We start from the raw sequence: 18,882 nt of genomic DNA on the forward strand, positions 1-18,882 counted from the left end.
CTGCATACGAGAAGGAGTCATCAACGTAAATGTAAGCGAGAATGAACTGCACGAAAACCGTGAGCCAAATGACTAAGGACATGAAGGCGTGAAATATGCGCTGGGACACTCTCCCGCCAAAGATGTTTGCTCGATCGACCCGTCTTTGTCCATTGAACGATACAATTTGCTTTATTTGCCATAATGGATGCATGGGCATATGACGATATGCCTCTGATACATCGGCCTTCCAAATCATGAGAGGATGATCAGGGTTAGTGGTCCGATAACAACAGAGAGCGTTTCCGAGGTCTTGAACATTGTCGAGAGTAACACCAGCAATGTCTTCCTTCGCGATCATTGAGTTAAGCGAGTATTCACCCGCGCTGTGGTTCGTAACTAGGCGAAACTTTCCTCCCTCCTTCAGTACAGCGTGAATGGGCATTGAATACATCCCCGGCAAAAGATCGTGACTGAAATCGCGCGAATATCTCCCAACTGCCTCCTCCTTCAAGATCTGATCACAAAGGAAGCAGAACTCTGCCTCCGTCTTCGGCTCTGGTGTGGGAACATCCAGAGTCGTTGGGTAAGTCCCATAATGAGTATCCGCCCAGGGCCAGAAGCCCTCTCATAAACCCATACAAACCGACTGATAAAAAGGGACATTGGGATGACCCGAAGAGATAAGTAAAGATTCAAAGATATCGATATGGATCGGAGTTGACATTTGAAACAAATCAGAATGAGTAGCGATTGTATGCAACGCTTGTTCATTTTGAAACTCCTTTTGAGGAGGACGAGGAAGGGGTTGCGCAGTTTCAGTCCAGACTGCAGTATGACTGAAAACAGGTGAGTTCTCTCCCCACACCATCCTCCGCCTAAAGTGCTGCCCCTTAGCGATCCGCTCATTGAGTTCCCTTTGCCAAAGGACACTCCGCTCGCCTGTGCGCTCCTTTGCAATTTCCTCTATCGCAGACGTGGTAGTAGAGGCAGTCTCTCACCTCCTTTTCGCACTGACCCCTGTTCCATTTATGACACGGTTCTCCAAACCTGGAACCTCCAGTGGGCCGTTTAGCCCCACCTTGAGATCTACCACCTCGTTCGGATGCGCCTGACCCTGACTTAGAGAGCTGGTTGATGGCAACCATTCCAAAGGACGAGAGGTGACTAGCTCTGAGTCCTTCGAAACGTCCGAAACTGTCGAACCACAAATACTTCTGCTGTTCGATGAGGAGCCGAATGGCTCGATCAAAGTCGAGAACTCATTCATGGGCTGAGTAATGTATCGTCCCGAAGATGTCAGACATAAATTTGCGAAATTCTCTGAGTTCTCTCTCTCTCCAGGGCATGATGAATACAAGGGCTTCATTCCAGAGATCGGTAGCAATGCTCCAATCTCCAAAGGTTTTGACCCTTTGAGTAGCTGTAGGTTGGGATAGAGTGAGTTCGAACCCACTTCCGAGCACTTGGGTTTGTTTTGAATCAATGGCGGTTGAGTAATGGCCCGAGAAGACTTTGTCAAGATCAAGGGCTTGTCCTTCGAGAAGAAGGAGCCATTGGAAGGATGGTAAGCTCAGACACCCGGGAGTAGTTGTGATTTTGGTACGAAAGAACTTAGGGTCCTCCGACCATTCCTCATAACACTCAAGGGTAAGTTTGAGGCTTTCATCAGGTGTACAGTGTCGGAACTTGTCAGGATTGAGCCACGGGAAGAAGTTGGTCTGATCGCTGGAGATCTTTCTTCTTTTCCTCCGCTGCACGAACTCCTCTCCAGACTCGATGTCTGAGTTTTCGTCAATCTCAGTCTCTTTTGATCCGACAAATCCTCGTCGAATTCGTCATTGAGAGCTCGACCCCTTTTCAGAGATTTCATCGTCATGTTCCGAACATGTCTGTCCATGTTGTCGGTCATTCTCCCCGATTTCATCATCCTTCCGGGCGTCGTCGAGGAGTTCAAGATAGTGATTGAATCCGGATTTAAAGGTGGCGCTATCTTCATTCTCGGTCGCGATTGCGAGCTCCCGATGAATGCGGAGTATTGCTTCACCTTTTAATATTCTATGTTTTCGGTAGTTGACAACGGATTTGATACATTGTTCGACAACTTCTGAATTAAAGGATTCAGATCTGTCGGAATGGTGGTCACTTCCTGGTGAGGAATGACGGGTTTGTGATGATGCTTCAGCATTATCAGTCATTGATGAGAAATTGAATTTCGATGATAAAAATTTGGTAGCCGAAAAGTTAAGCACTGACACGACGACGAGCAGATGAGAAGAGACGCTAACTAGAGATTGATACCAGCGACGTACCTGACACGACGACGAGCAGATGAGAAGGGGGGCTGCCTCCTAATTGCTCAGTCATGTCAGGTAGAGGTCGAGATCGTTGAGATCGCTCGGCATGATCGACAAGCCGAGAGCGCCCAGAGCGCGTGCCACAAAGGCAAAGGGAACTGGCCCTAAGGTAAGCCCGCACGTGAAAGCTTAGTCGTAAGTATCAACCAATTAGACTTGTGTAAAAAAGATTAAACTCGACTCAACGAGCCCGAATGCTTGTTGTTAATCTCACCCCTTGGCTCGAGCGCTAACGCTCGAGCCACTCTTCTTGTCCTTCGGTGCCGTCCATGAAGTTCTCGTATAGTGAGGCCTAGGTACTTACCTGCTGTGAGTTGGAGTCAGTTGTCCACGTTTATCCAGCTTACCGTATGCCTGGCAACTTTTGCCATTCTAAGTACTAGCAAGACCATTGCAGACGTGTCAGGGCGTTCAACGTTCAGAAGCGGTAAACAGGGCTATGAACTCGGCCTTTCATCTCAGTTCATGCTCCAAACCAAGACTGAGCAAACTCTCTGAGATCAAATCCAAAAAATCCCGCCATCGCTTGCACCAAATTATGGCCCATATCATTCTCACCAACTCCATTAGTAGATTTCCTTATTCCCCCGCCCGCCCTGATCATGTTCTCGACCAATTCAGGTACGCACCACCCAAACCATGCTGCAGCCCAGACATACCCCAAGGCTCTTGTCCAGACACTACCCTTGACTCCCAGGTGTCTTGCGATCCTGATGAACGTGTCTTCAAGAGTAACAATGACTGCGTGCGAGAGAAAGAATGGCATTGAGAAAAACGTCTGTGGTGTAGTGGAGGTGGAAGATCCGGATAGCACGATATCCCCTCCCGTGTGTACGATTCCCGAGAAGAAGAACGCAGCATAGAGCTGTGCATACGATGATCCTGATGTACCAGACTTGAACTGGGGGGTAAGCAGTACAGTACATAGTCGAAGTTGTCACGTCACGTGAGCGTTGAGCACTCCCACAAGTGCCGTTTCTGGATCTTGAGCGCTTGAGCTTTCGCAATTCGACGACGACGATATACGACCATCTAATGGGGTCGTGATGAACCTCAGCGGCTCAGTGCAGACCAAAATGACGCCCAGTAAACAGCGCCTATGATGGGAGGAGTTATGATGTCATCGATAATCGAGGGCTCAGTCTAGGGTTATATTCAAGCTTACGACAAGACTACAAAACTGCGTCATAGGTACTTCAGTCATATTTTATGCATTCAAGCTATTCCAAGATCTCCATTGCTCGAGCGGCAGTAAAATTTGTTCAGAAGCGAACACGTTGATCGACTCAGCAACAAATTACTAGTAACTCGCGCCATAAACCATACTGCACCGATGCGAGAGCAGAAACACAACTCACCACACTATGCGTCGTCGCAAAAGAACAAGAGCTACCACGCTGGTCAGTCATGTGTTTGAATCCAGAACGCAAACTACTCATACTCACGCATCCATAGTTAGGAACGCAGCCTCGGCAGCTTCTAGAATGCCTGCAAAAGACAGGACATTTCTCACTGGCAGCGTCACTGGCAGATATTGATGCTGTCAAAGCAGCAGCAACGGCGAGGACAAAGGAGAAGCGCATTGTTTGTGAGGATGTAATATGGGATCAAATAAATCTGCAGTAGGAAGACGGCTTGCTTTTATGTGCTGGATATTGTTCTTCATGGCGATGCAGGAAAAACCTTCTTAACCTGAAATCCTCTTTCGAACAGATGGTATCTGCAATGCCAGCGTGCCACTAATCAAGATATTGTAAACTTAGCTCTTACAGACGGTCCGACCATCACCCTGGGAAGTCAGGTCTACTGGTAATTTGGCATGGAACAAAATAACACCTTGCGATACAAGGTCAATGCCAACTCGAATCCGTTGTCGGGAGCCGACAAGAAGAGTGTATAAAATGCTACGTTGATGAGATCTGACAAGGTTTAGGTGATAATCAGCCATTGTATATTGTTTGCTTTTTTCGTCAGTAAAACTATGATTCACAGTGACTTCTGTGCCGACTTCTGCCAATAGCCTCCGACCTACTGTCAGCAATTTCCAGCTCCCATTGCCAGCAGAGGCATTCTGCCAGCAACACGTTGCTGTCAGTTGACTCATCTTCACCTCGTCATTTCCATTGCACGGAACACGGGGATTCTTGTGATAGAAAGCTCGAGGCTTGAAGCTTGAGCACGCGCGGCTATAGCCTCCTTGTTTTGCTTGGCAGAAGATTGTTCGTCACTCGTGCGTCATGTACCAAGCAAAACGTAGAAGGCTGACCATCATTGGACCATCATCGATCATCATCTAGCCTGCCAGACATTACGGCTTGAGGCCATTATCACCGGACCCAGATCCAGCCACGCCTATCATTTCTGCTTTCTAGTTCAGGAGGAAACTCATAATGAGCACTAGTAGGATTAACAATGCTCCGCGCTGAGAGCGCCAACTTGAGCATAAATCTTAATAATTGCAGCAAGGCTAGTGGAGTACGCTGTACTGACAATGTTGTGGTGATCACAGACGAGCGAGAGCGCGGAGAGAGCTGTTAAGACAAATATATTATCTAGTCTTCGATAAGAACTCGACGTTTATCTAGCTTGCAGTATGCCTGGCAACTTTTGCTCTTCTAAGTACCAGCAAGACCATTGCAGACGTGTGCAGGGCGTTCAACGTTCAGAAGCGGTAAACAGAGTTATGAACTCGGCCTTTCATCTCAGTTCATGCCCCAAACCAAGACTGAGCAAACTCTCTGAGATCAAATCCAAAAAATCCCGCCATCGCTTGCACCAAATTAGGGCCCATATCATTCTCATCAACTCCATTGGTAGATTTCCTTATTCCCCCGCCCGCCCTGATCATGTTCTCGACCAATTCAGGTACGCACCACCCAAACCATGCTGCAACCCAGACATACCCCAAGGCTCTTGTCCAGATACTATCCTTGACTCCCAGGTGTCTTGCGATCCTGATGAACGTGTCTTCAAGAGTAATAATGACTGCCTGCGAGAGAAAGAATGACATTGAGAAAAACGTCCGTGATGTAGTGGAGGTGGAAGATCCGGATAGCACGATATCCCCTCCCGTGTGTACGATTCCCGAGAAGAAGAACGCAGTATAGAGCTGTGCATACGATGATCCTGATGTACCGGACTTGTACCCAAGGACAGACGACGTCGCTTTGCCAAGAGGGGCAAGGAACTGTGGCCATGAATAGAATACGAGACGCTTTCAGCTAAGTTATGCGCAGACTTGGTCAAGTGCACTCACCCCTTTCAAGGTCTGATGCCATGTCCTCCTACGTAGAATATCAGGAATGCCGAAACGAACAAGCTTCTTATTTACTTACCCCCAGAGTCGTCGAACAGTATACGCATCTAGCCAAGCCCCGAATAGGTCTGGCCACATTCTCGGTTCATACAATCCTAAGCGCAACACTCCCCGCTGCCATCGCGAAGTAGATGGCGTTCAAGGCAAAGCATGTCAGCCCGACGAATACAGCGGTGTCAGCGCACCGCACAACGTAGGATCGCGTCCTGATCGTAGCAGATGAAAACACAGGGTTGTACCAAACATACAGCCACGCGATTTCAAAGAGGACCGCGTGGCAGGCGGCAAGGAAGGAGGACCGGAGGATGAACAAGTGTCTGGGTTGTCGTGGGGCGGCGGGGATGTTCTTTACCTGAAAATCGAGCATGATCTAAGCCAATCCAACAGTAAGTATTGGAAACACGCACTTGATAATTCCATCCGACCCCTCGTGGGGAGTGTATGACATACACGACGTCGAGGAACCTTTTCCACCAAACTTTGTGCCCTTTTTCGTTCTCCTTCTCTACGAACTTGTAATTCTTTAATGGCCTCCCCAGCAAGAGTAAATAAAAGCCATGCACAGCACAGCTCGCGGTGGCGCATCCAAGCATGTAGTCTACATACCCGACGCCAGTGTCAATGTTCAAGTTCACGAATACGCTCGGGCTGATGATGAAGGAGCAGACTAAGGCGAGGGCGAGGGCACCGAATAAGCTCCATGGAGGTGATGGGTCGAGGAAGACCAAAATCTGCAAGGTAAGGAAGGGAAGTTGTATGTGTGTCGGTAAACGCATTTTCTAATAGGTTGGATGTCGGACAAGAGTACTACTTGTTGTATTATGACATCATTATGTGATAGCAACTCGCCACTCGTGATCATGATCGTACTTCATCTAAAAAGCTGAAGTTCCTCTCAAAGGCAGTTTGTAGTGCCCTGTTAGCATTCCGACGTAGATCGGCTCCCAACAGGGTGGGAAACACAAGTCACTGAATGCATCAATTACATCAGTGGCATCACCGCTCGGTAAGCATATTTCCTCGTCATTCTTAAGTCCAAGTTCACCGCCCTCGCGCATACCCATTCTGCGCTGTTCTGCCACGTTCGCATCACTCCCTTAAACGTCCAGCGCCGAGCTACCCGACCAACACTCGATATCGACATCCCCGACTTCAACTCCCACAGGTGCTACCAGCTCTGACGCCGCCAACAGAAACCACCGCTGCTGCCCCAAACCCCTCCGTGCACTTTCGCTTTCTACAGCCTACGGACATCAGTACCGACGGATAGACCTCGACTGGAGTCACCGCACCGACGCTTATGATTGAGCGCATTCCTTTGGGCAGCGCTTCCCCATACACCGATTAGAGGAGTGATGCCATCAAGTACTCCTCTCAAAGTGCTTTTGAGCAGTTCGCTTTGGTTAGTTCAGGTTTGCGTTCGTAAGCACACATTTTTGGTTATGTGTTCAGCATCTCCACCAATCGCATGAGTGCGCTACTGAAGTCACAAGCGTTCATTTCAGTGGTTTTGCAGTCTCCCATGGGCAGACCCAATTGTAGAAGGAAGATATTCGTTCTTAATTAGTTGTTGGACTCGCGGTCTCGGAGATCTGAGCTAACAATATTAGTGCTGGCCCCTGGGGCGGAATTATTTGCGGGCAAGTCAAAATTGTGACGGCATAACCGGCAGAAGTGGCAGAATCGCTGATCGACTCAGCAACAAATTACTAGTAACTCGCGCCATAAACCATACTGCACCGATGCGAAAGCAGAAACATAACTCACCACACTATGCGTTATCGCAAAAGAACAAGAGCTACCACGCTGGTCAGTCACGTGTTTGAATCCAGAACGCAAACTACTCATACTCACGCATCCATAGTTAGGGGACGCAGCCTCGGCAGCTTCTAGAATGCCTGCAAAAGAAAGGACATTTCTCACTGGCAGCGTCACTGGCAGATATTGATGCTGTCAAAGCAGCAGCAACGGCGAGGACAAAGGAGAAGCGCATTGTTTGTGAGGATGTAATATGGGATCAAATAAATCTGAAGGGGACAGTAGGAAGACGGCTTGCTTTTATGTGCTGGATATTGTTCTTCATGGCGATGCAGGAAAAACCTTCCTAACCTGAAATCCTCTTTCGAACAGATGGTATCTGCAATGCCAGCGTGCCACTAATCAAGATATTGTAAACTTAGTTCTTACAGACGGTCCGACCATCACCCTGGGAAGTCAGGTCTACTGGTAATTTGGCATGGAACAAAATAACTACCTTGCGAAACAAGGTCAATGCCAGCTCGAATCTGTTCGTCGGGAGCCGACGAGAAGAGTGTATAATATACTACGTTGATGAGATCTAACAAGGTTTAGGTCCATCGTATATTGTTTGCTTTTTTCGTCAGTAAAACTATGATTCACGGATGACTTCTGTGCCGACTTCTGCCAATAGCCTCCGACCTACTGCCAGCAATTTCCGGCTCCCATTGCCAGCAGAGGCATTCTGCCAGCAACACGTTGCTGCCAGTTGGACTCATCTTCACCTCGACATTTCCATTGCACGGAACACGGGGATTCTTGTGATAGGAAGCTCTGTTTTGTTTGGCAGAAGATTTTTCGTCACTCGTGCGTCATGTACCAAGCAAAACGTAGAAGGCTGACCATCATTGGACCATCATCGATCATTATCTAGCCTGCCAGACATTACAGTAGGATTACGAATGTGGGCGTTGATTCTCACTCCAAACGCCTGCTACGAGGTACCAATAGCGACAACTAGACACATATATCTTCACGCAAGTAAGGAAGCCCTTGAACCTCTGGCCTATCATAATACCCCTCCCCATAGACCAATGCCTTGCAAGAAGCATCGTCCAATACTATCCGTCCTCAAACATCGCAACAAAAACACAGGATTCCATTTCCTTCTCATGCTCTCACCCAAGAGAGAAACGCGTAACGCTTCCGTCCACGACTGCCACATCTATCACACCATCTCCACCGATCGCATGAGTGCGCTGCTGAAGTCGTAAGCGTTCATTTCAGTGGTTTTACAGATGTTCAGGTTACTCCTAATCTCCCATGGGCAGACCCAATTGTAGAAGGAAGATATTCGTTCTTAATTAGTTATTGGACTCGTGATCTCGGAGATCTGAGCTAACAATATTAGTGCTGGCCCATGGGGTGGAAATATTCGCGGGCAAGTCAAAATTGTGACGGCAGAATCGCCACTTCTACCGCTTGGCAAAACTTTTCAGGCGCTACAAGACTAGTAGATCATAATGTAAGGTAAGGATCAGTAGGAAACACCATTAGACGACATCAGAATATCCACATCCCAGTGTCCCTCATCTTGAGAGGTGTGATCTACTACTATGATCTCGTCGTCAACAGATTTCGGTGCAAGTCCTTGATCAACATGCACCAATTCTGCGAAATCATAAACTGCGCCTTGCAAAACCTTATTTCCATCAACCGTCACTCGTTCCATGGCTTCTTTCTCGCACTCCAGCAGCGCAAATGCTGCATCGATCTCGTCGAGTGATATACATTCCGGACCTGCAAGATCATCGTCGATGTTCTGTGTCTGAGGTGCGAGTGGTGGCGACCAAGCAAATTTAGCTTCTTGATCGGCGGCTACATCGACATCGATGCCTGTCTGGGCAGTGGTGTCCATGTGTGCATGACGTCGACGAACTGGCTTGCCATCAGCTACGGCTCGCTGATGACTATGGTAGCGAAGATTCGCTCGAATCTTCGCCAGTGTTTCAAAGGTATCTACCGAGATTGCAGCGCTTTGGGGACTGAGTACTACCCACATCCGAGAAGAGGCGTTCGACGTCGGCGGCGTGGGGAACGATGGACAACAGGGTGGTTGCAAGGGCCTTCAAAGGATGACCGTCGGCACTGACTGCGAGGCTTTCCCACCATGCCAATCCGTCAGCCTGTCCACCTGCAAATGGTGCACGGCACAGGTTGTATGCTTTGAGGTCATCAACGAGCATTTTAGCCCTTTTCTCCCCCCATCGCCATCGTTTAGCGACGGCCAGTGCAGTTTTAACCATAAACTCGAATGGTCTTCCTTTCGAGGCATCCGTCACAGCAAGTTTGCGACACATTGGATGGAGGAAGAGAGCGAAAGAATGGAGATCAGTGTTGATCGCGTGGAACCGGCGGTTGAAAACAGATTTTGCATGCATCCAGAAACCAATATCATCATGCTCGGGATCGACTTTCAGCTGGAACATCTGCCGTGCGCAACGGATAAGCTCCAACATGCAGTCGGCAAGTGTGACTTCACGCGACTCCAAGTTTTCGATTGCATCAACAAGAAATTTAACCGTCTTCACGAGCTGGTTGAGCTGTTGCCAGTACTGAGCATCATGGAGTACTGTCGAAACCACTACCGCAGCAACTGGTGGCTGATTGTTGGTTCTGTTCTGGGCATCGGGACGCAAACATGTGTGCATCAGTGGACCCCTGTAATTTTTGTAAAGATACAGAGATCGAGTTTTAACCATATAAAATCCACTGACCGGTAGGCAAGAACAGTCATGCTCTGTAACACAAGTGCATAAAATCGAGACTCGCAGTTCTGTTTCATCTTCCGATTGATACCCTGCTTCTTCGCCTCGCCATTGAGTTGCCCACCCCAGTAGTGAGACGAATTGAAAAAGTTCACGATGCGTATTGACTTGGATATAATTTGCTTCATCATCGGGAAGGAGCATATCTCGCCAATGAGGGTATTAAGGCTGTGAAGAAAACACGGGAATGTCTGGATTAATGACACATCAATACACGACGAAGTTTGTAGGCAGAACTTGACCCACGAGAACCCAAAAATAAGATTCCTGGAATTTTCGGCGGAAGGCCTGCATGACGGTCGGATTGTCTGTCGTCACAGCAATTATACGTTTTCCGTCATCTATCTCCAAAGTCTTCATCGCTTTTTTTGATGCAACAAGCAGGTTGTCTGCAGTACCTCGGTTGCCAGTCATGTCCTCAAGAGCGAGGACCACAGGAAGTTGCTTCACCTCAACTGCAACAGACCCGTACAGACTTCTCTTCAGCGAGTCTTCCCAGCCATGAAGCAGAAGCGTGAGCCGCTTTCGCACTTTGAGCCGGTCAATTTCTTCTTGCTGGACTCGCACGGCTTCAGTGTCTAACAGCGTGTGCGACAGCATATATCGGGAAGGCGCAGTATACGAGGGTCGAATCTCGTCAAGAAACTGAAGCAAGTATTCATTCTCGCCCGCAGAAAAAGCAATATTAGCATCGATGATGAACCTAAAACCAATTTTCTAAACTTGAGTAGATCGACTTATAGAGGCCATCATAGTACGTACTGCAACAGCTTGACATTTGCACGAGAATGCTGTTCCTTTGTCAGGGGGCAATCTACAAAACCACTCAAAGCGCGCTTCTTGCGTTTACCAGGCGTGACTAGTTCAGAAATGCCTTCTGCAGTAGAAGAAGAAGCATCAATCTTATCAGAATTAATGAATTCTACGGCATCTGGTCCACCGCCCTTGTCCATGACAAATGTGCGCGCCTGTTTTCGTATCTCCGACGGACATTTTTTACACTTGTAGATAAGGTGGTTTGGGAGTTGGTTATCGCGACCTTGGATGCGAGGAGCATTCGGACAGTGTTTGCACGACCAGTAGTAGCGTCCAGATTTGTTGTCGACCTTGCTGCCACGATTAAAGTTGTCAGTTATGAAGGATGAAACAGGGCGTCCGGCAGATGTAGTAGACATGGTGGCGGCTATGGTGAATGTAGCTGTACAAGTTCAACTGAAAATCGTTTCTGAACTTCGTACTCTACAAGGTGTGGTAGTACAGTTGCTCTGAATCGCAATGAATAAGCCTCGAGAAAGGTTACTTTGAGGTCAAATAAGGTGAAGAAGCGGCTATCAGAAGTTCTTTCGCCCCTGCAGTTTGATATTCTGCCGGATTCTGCTCATATAATTCTACGGGCAGAACCGGTTCTGCCAAGAAGGTTGGCAGAATTGCAGACTTCTGCCTAACTTGAAGCTTGACTCGAGCCCCACAAGTTTTCGTTCGAACCCCTGGCAGTGGGCCATAACAGCCTGACATGCCATTGTACGAGTCACTTCCCAGGTTTCCATCTACCCCACATGCCTGCTTATCACAATTTCCGATCCTTGACTTACGCCCATCCATTCACGAGAGTTTCCGACGACTAGATGAGTACAGGATCGGACTGGTGAGTGTCTGACAGGAACGAACCAGGATGAAACCTACGAGCAAGACGGCATTCAGATGTTCAGATGTTGAAGACATACTGCAGCGAACGGTTCATATGATGATCATTCCAAGAGTACTTATTCACTAGTCACTTGCCACTGACAGGTGAACGTTAACCTTGAAATTACCAACGTCCGAATCCATGCGTCGTGGGGCTAGTGCTATGAAACGTGACAAAACAGATACCGCGTGGCTTTCAGTGTCCATGCGGGAGCATATTGATGGTATCTGTAAATAGGAGGGTAGCCTTCGAACTTGGACGCGATCACGATTGTACCGGTCCACTGCCGCCGGATTGGTAAACTGATGGACCAGCGTGGCAGGGCAATCGAATCACAGGACGGAGGATGAGAGTTTTCCCCTTGTTCGTTTTTCGGAAGTACTTCTGGAATCTGGATGGTAACGTGCACGATGGCCAGTGGATGACTTCCTACAGCCTGATCTGGAATATTTGAATGTGCGGTCAACGGACGCCAAGACTAAGGGGGAGGAGGACACCGAAGCTCGAGAGAAATCATTGCGCACTCGGGCACACGAAATCTGGGGGTCGGGATTCACGTCACTCGCATACGCGCCGTATCTTCGTGAATTGCTCATGATGGTGCTACATGCTTATGCTAATAGCAGTGCGTGACAAGTACAGTAAACTATTAATCATTACCAAGAGTCAGAAAAAATGAGCTGAAATTCAAAAATGCATTTGCCCCCTTAAACATGTTCCTTGTCAATCGATTCCTTTTCATCCGACTTTGCAATTACGTCGGTCAAGTTCTTCTTGCCCACGGATCGCGACACAGCCCAGGCGCTGTACTCGTGGCCCTGTGCGAACACATCCTCGATCTCCTCCAGCGAGCGCTGAGCAGTCTCAGGGAAGCAGAAGAAGAAGTGGATGCAGGCTGCGAAGTTGAACGTCCCGAACACGAAGTATGTCTTCCACTGGATGTGTTGCAACATCGGAGGTGCAGCCCACGCCAATGCGAAGTTGAACAACCAGTTCGTAGCTGTGGAGAGAGAGACGGCCTTGGCGCGTACACGCATGGGGAAGATCTCTGCAGGGTAAGTCCAGGAAGCGGGACCCATCGTAATGGCGAAGGAGGACACGAAACAGTAGGAGCATACAATGATGGCTTTTGTAGCGGCGCCATTGTTTACGACGACCCATGTAGCTGATTAGGAAAAAGGTGGGCATGCCAGCGAGTTACAAAGATTGATATTAGGACATTACCAGCACCGTTGAGAGTTCCCCATTCACCGAAGCGGGCCTGGAGACCACCGACAAGGTAGAGCCAGAAGCCCATGATGAGACAGCCGTAAATAAGCATCGGGCGGCGTCCCCATCTGTCGATGTAGATGATCGCAGGGACTGAAATTCAAAACAGCATTACAATCATCGTCACTGATCAAAGTGAACCAATCTCACCAGTGAAGCTGACGTTAAGGACATATTGCACAGAGTCTGCTATAAGATTCGCGCGACGACCAGTAAGACCAGCACCCTCGAAGACGTAAACGACGTAGTACCTGTTTAGGGGTGTGAATACGAAGCGAGTGACCAAAGGCTAGACAGGGAACTCACATCATTACATTCATACCGGTAAGCTGAGACCACATTTGGAGAGAAGAGCCAAGTACGACACGGCGCAACACACCAGGCTTGAGCAGGTCTGACCAGGCCTTGGCGCCTTCCGTTCGCTCGAAGTAAACTTGTTGCTTGATTTCTTCGAACTCGAGAAGGACGAGCTCGTCCTGCTCGTTACCTCCACCGTGTAGGTCAGCAAGAATTTCCAAAGCCTCTGCCTCGCTGTAAGAAGTATGAGACTGATTTTAGGTATATATAAAGAGAATGCGCACCGGTCGTGATCGACGAGCCAACGGGGGGACTCGGGGAACGCGAGCATACCAAGGGAAAGGATGATGGCGGGGATCATCTGGAGACCCCATGGGATACGGAATGAAGCAGTACCATTGATGTACGAACAACCGAACTGAACGAAGTACTGGAACAAGATACCCCAAGTGATGGACCATTGTTGGAAGGAGACCAGGCGACCGCGGATAGCAGGTGCAGCAATTTCGGATTGATAGACAGGGACAACGGTCGAAGCGAGGCCGACGGCGTAACCAGAGATGATACGGCCAACACAGAGCATACCACGGTCCTGGAGCGACTTATGAGCGGAAAACAATGACACATAAGATGATGCACTTACGACCGACGCGCACTGAAGAATAGAACCAATGACCCAGAAGAGACCAGAAATGATGACCGTCTTTTTGCGCCCAAGCTTGTCACCAAGGTAAGTGACAGAAAGGGCTCCCACTAGAGACCCAGCGGGCATAGAAGCGACGATAGCACCCTGTGCATTGCTACCAGGCTACATGAAAACCGTGTCAATCACGTGCAAAAGGTCCATGTCAAAAAATTAAGCGCACATTGTTGAAAGTGTTCGCGTATGCGGGGTTCTATCCATGGTCAACATATAAGTCATCAGCATCAGTCGGAATGAATTCAGGCAGTGAATGATGATGCTCACGTTCAACACTGTAGACATGGAGGAGATATCCAGGCCGAAGAGGCCTCCGCCGATACATGCGAATGTACCGACGATATACTACAAGAAGATCAGAATTCCGTCCAAGCATCAACACTTTTGGACTACTCACTGGATTCGAGGCGATACGTGCGTTGTACTGTCGAACACATTTAGCACCCAATGCTCAAGGATTTCAAAACAAAGCACAACTTACACCTTTGCCCATGGTGACGGAGAAGGGAGAGGACAAGTGCAATCACTCGAGAGGTCTGTCGGGATGCTGTATTATATAGCGTTAGGCACCGACCGCATGGATCTTGTGGGGCTCAATTTGAACGGCAAATTTTGGAACGTGGGTTCATGAGACCGTAATAATGCTAACGCCATCAACGTGTAGTCACCTGTCAAGGAGGTAACTTGGCATCAAGCATGAACTCAACGAACTAGCGCTCATCAATATACCAATTCGGCCAAATGAATGGTGCGACACCATATGGTACATACCACAGTGCCTCATGAACCGTTGTTCCAAACAATTGTATAAGTAAACACGTCTCCGTCCAGGGCCGGTGACTGTAGCCGAGAGTATCCGGCACCTAAGATATAATGAGATGCGGAGAATGCGGGGTGAGCTGGGGTGAGCCAGAAAAGTTACTGACAGGTTAGTGAAATTTGATGAATTGATGATATGGAGTGCATGGCATGTGCCCTGATTCCAGATCGATGGAATGCAAGCGGTAGAGGCAAATTTAGCCTCCATGCAGCCTGATACTCAGCGTCTCGGGATTAGTACTCGGAACTCAGAATTGGTAGTTGAAAATTTATGCCTTGGCAGTTGTTTGCTGGCCTTCCCATGCAAAATGAGTCATTCTAAATTTGAACCATGGGATCGGACCGTCTCATGGTCAATGGACACTTGGTCACCGCCAGTACTGCCTCGAAGTCATATGCATTCATCATTAATTGCAAGAACAAAAGGTTTACTTCCCGGGACCCGACGCGGAGCCAATTTGCCTCCGTCACGCGTGCTGGCTGTCGGGTGCTTCACCACTGATCCTGTCACGGCTCGGAATAGTACCTAAACGTTACCTCCTCGAAGGCTTCATCTCATTGCCCTTATCGTAGGGCGCGCTTGTTCATTGAATTGTTGATTTAGAAGCTCTAAGGTATCAGAGCGGAAATTACATAGCATAGGAAAAGCGATCGTCCGTTGCCTTGGTTGTCGCACCGAGTGGTCCTATTAAACTTCTTGCTCCGCGCCGCAATCAGATACGAGCAGCGCAGTGATCATCGTGTTGCCCGCATACAGCTAGTCTCCATTGCTTACCCAATTCTCGTATAAGACAATCGATAATGGCCGGTTATTCCCTGATTCCTTGATTTCATTTCAAACTGCCTAGACTGACTGCGAAGTTGGTCTGGTATGCAAAGCATCGCCTTTATCATAAAATTGATGTGTGATACTTTGAACATGCGCAATGATGCATGAAGCCGCATATCCCCAAACGGAAGTCACCAGACCTCCAGTTAATGCCAAACTTGAGACTGAGTACAATGTCACCCTAGTTCTAAGTTTTCCACCTCCAGCGATTGCCAGCAGTTAATACATCACCGTGGGCTCAGTGATTCGATAATTAGCCACAATCTACCACATTGAACCGCCCATTTCCGAAGCGTTTAGGCGAAGTGAAAGAGCAGACAAACCTCTTCGCGCAATTCCATTCTCACGTATTCCAACGATAGAACAACCTACACCATGTAATAATGCCTTTTAATAGGATCTCCCAAACATGGTCCAATCGCTTTGCCTCTTGTCCACAGCCAACGCACTTCGTTTCTCCCGCCTTGAGAGGGGAGAATCGCTCCTGGTCGAACGGAATAGCAAGGGATTTGGCTCCGGCGGACGGAGCACGCTCATCCTGCGGTTCCGCCCTGTAAAAATATGTTAGATGCCGTTCCCAAGAGGTTGGTCGTCCGGATCAGAGCCTGCATAAAACACTCACGCTCTACCACTCCGTTCCTTGATGTCATCCTCGCACGCCTCACGCTCGCACCACGGGATGACGGCGATGCACTTGCTATCCAGTGTGGGGACAAAGTCCTCCCATCGCGTGACTTCTTTTAGGTGTGCATTGTACTCAGCGAGAGCGCGCTGGAACATGTCGTTCTGGATGGTCTCGAGCATCTTCGGGATCGTGGTAACAAGGTCAGCGAGAGCAACGGGGACCTTTGCACCGGTGTCGCGGCGCACAGTCAACGTCTGCTGCTTCGCAAGGTCATTCGGTCCTATCTCCAGACGAAGGGGGACACCCTGATCAGGAACGTGTGTCAGAGGTAAGCGATGGTAGCAGATCGTGGAGAACAAACCTTTTGTTCCCAGTCGTTGAATTTATATCCAGGGGTATAACCCTCTCTAAGATCTGCCTTCGCCCGGACGCCCCCATCTATCAGCGATTTTGCGAGGTCATCGCAGGCATTATTGATCTTCGCTCTGTCTTCGTCGCTCGTTTTTGCAGTAACACCGCACGGAACTACGATAGCCTGGACAGACGCAACTCGCGGAGGAAGAACTAAGCCTTGGTTGTCGCCATGAACCATAGTCATCACACCAATCGTCCGCGTCGACAATCCCCAAGAGTTTTGCCATGCATAAGTCTTTCCTTGACCAGACAGATCGTTCGGGTCCTCCACCATAATGTTGAACATTTCCGGGCGCGAGAAGTTCTGGCCCAGGCAGTGCGACGTAGCAGCCTGGATACCACGGCCCGAGGAAGGAACAAAGCCTTCAATCGTGGTGGTATAGAGAGCGCCGGCGAACTTCTCTTTCTCGGACTTGATGCCAGGAATGACAGGGACGGCAAGAAGTTCCTCATACACGCGGCGGTACAATTCGAGGATCTCTCGGACTTCCTTATCAGCCTCGGCCTTGGTAAGATGGGCGGTATGGCCCTCCTGCCACAGGAACTCGCGAGTACGGAGGAACGGTTCTGAGTAAAAATGAGAAACGACAAACTGACGGGGTTCGAGCACATGAACTCACGCGGATGCTTGAACTCCCATCGGACGACGTTGTTCCATTGGTTCAATTTGAGCGGCAAGTCTCGATGACTCTTTATCCATTTGGCATAATCTGCGAGCAATGTGAGATTCCCTCTCTACGACGGTAGAAGATGGGCTTACAAGGATACATAACAGTCTCAGATGTCGGGCGAATAGCCACCGGCTCCTCAAGATCAGAGCTCCCACTGTCACGTCATTAATATTGAAGGTCCATTCACTGCTTGATTCACTTACGCTCTCGTGACCCATGCGACTTCCGGAGAGAAACCCTCAATGTGATCTTTCTCGCGTTCGAGCACCTTTTGCGACACAAGCATAGGGAAGTATACGTTCTGAACGCCCATGGCCCTGATTTTCTTGTTGAACCAGTCTTTGTCACGCCTTAGCATTCTGAATCAGTCGGGAAATATAGTGCACACCTTGGATCTCCTCCCAGATACTGTACGACCACGGCCTCAAAATATAGCATCCGCTAACACTGTAGTACTCGAGCATTTCTGCTTTTATTAAGACCTAAAACACACGAGTGAGCGCTAGATCGGGGCAATCGGATAAAGATACATACGCTCTGATACCACGTGGAAAAATCAACTTCCTTCTTGACACCGATGGCGATCTGAACGGCACCGTCAATTTTCGCGTCCTCCTTTGCTTTTGCAGCAGGTTTTGAAGGAGCCGCAGCGACGTCAGCCTTTAGGGAAGTGAAGTCGATTTCTTGGACTTTCACGTCATCAGTTTCGAGCTTTCGGAGGTAAGAGATGATATCCTGTCCGGACAAGAAGACAGTTGCACTCGAGGACATTGCGTGTAGCGCAAACGATGATGAGGAGGACGCGATCGATGCATCGATCACAGTAACAACCTTTGGAAATGTCTCACTGGTCAATGAAAGTAGCGACACTGAACGTCCAGGTAAATCAGATTATTTATGCCGCGTCATAAGAAATACGTACAAGAGTTCTTATCGAGCGCGAAAAAATCAGCAAGTAGATCCTCCGATGCCAGCCTCAGCTCCTTCAGGTTGAGCTTCTTGCCGAGCGCTGATGAGCTCGTCTCGGTCTCTTCGCGAGCGATGACAATAACAGGCACTGTAGTTGCAGTCTTTGCAGTCTTTGGCTTGTATACGAGCGTTTTGATCAGCTCGAATGATTTAGGCGCAGATGAGGTTGCAAGCAGCGTTTCTCGCCATGATGCCGGGGAATTTGTTTCAGCATGCGTTATGCTAGCGGACGGGGTGATTGACAGCCCAGCAAGAGACTGGGCTACAGACTCTAGAGAATTCATAGATGCAGATGTGTGATGGCGAGAAGTGGTGGTTAAGGGTCTTTTGACCAATGTGTGGTTTGGGTATGACTCGATAAGATTGGGCCCATACGTTATCCGAG

General features: G+C 48.8%; 3 protein-coding genes across 3 annotated transcripts; all 3 read right to left on the minus strand.

Moving 5' to 3' along the window:
• Nucleotides 1-4,854: 4,854 nt before the first annotated feature.
• EDB91DRAFT_1130844 (membrane bound O-acyl transferase family-domain-containing protein) lies at nucleotides 4,855-6,673 on the minus strand. The gene is made up of 5 exons (XM_041318624.1): nucleotides 6,060-6,673; nucleotides 5,816-6,004; nucleotides 5,672-5,766; nucleotides 5,593-5,620; nucleotides 4,855-5,523 (listed from the first exon to the last, which is right to left on the minus strand). Exons 1-5 carry the CDS (start codon nucleotides 6,426-6,428, stop codon nucleotides 5,044-5,046), a joined length of 1,161 nt encoding a protein of 386 aa, XP_041177637.1. The 5' UTR covers nucleotides 6,429-6,673; the 3' UTR covers nucleotides 4,855-5,043.
• Nucleotides 6,674-12,435: 5,762 nt separating this feature from the next.
• Nucleotides 12,436-14,964, minus strand: EDB91DRAFT_1130851 (general substrate transporter). The gene is made up of 10 exons (XM_041318625.1): nucleotides 14,652-14,964; nucleotides 14,568-14,594; nucleotides 14,438-14,515; nucleotides 14,337-14,366; nucleotides 14,114-14,278; nucleotides 13,755-14,062; nucleotides 13,480-13,704; nucleotides 13,324-13,424; nucleotides 13,129-13,266; nucleotides 12,436-13,069 (listed from the first exon to the last, which is right to left on the minus strand). Exons 1-10 carry the CDS (start codon nucleotides 14,661-14,663, stop codon nucleotides 12,612-12,614), a joined length of 1,542 nt encoding a protein of 513 aa, XP_041177638.1. The 5' UTR covers nucleotides 14,664-14,964; the 3' UTR covers nucleotides 12,436-12,611.
• A 1,244-nt stretch (nucleotides 14,965-16,208) lies between these two features.
• EDB91DRAFT_1237155 (uncharacterized protein) lies at nucleotides 16,209-18,781 on the minus strand (the record flags this gene model as incomplete). The annotated part of the gene is made up of 10 exons (XM_041321551.1): nucleotides 16,209-16,239; nucleotides 16,268-16,369; nucleotides 16,441-16,748; nucleotides 16,805-17,424; nucleotides 17,478-17,567; nucleotides 17,618-17,682; nucleotides 17,732-17,867; nucleotides 17,917-18,010; nucleotides 18,063-18,397; nucleotides 18,451-18,781. 10 exons carry the CDS (start codon nucleotides 18,779-18,781, stop codon nucleotides 16,209-16,211), a joined length of 2,112 nt encoding a protein of 703 aa, XP_041177639.1.
• Nucleotides 18,782-18,882: the final 101 nt, after the last annotated feature.

The sequence above is a fragment of the Suillus paluster genome, assembly GCF_016628075.1.
Source record: "Suillus paluster strain FC165 chromosome Unknown EDB91scaffold_23, whole genome shotgun sequence".
Taxonomy (NCBI): domain Eukaryota; kingdom Fungi; phylum Basidiomycota; class Agaricomycetes; order Boletales; family Suillaceae; genus Suillus; species Suillus paluster.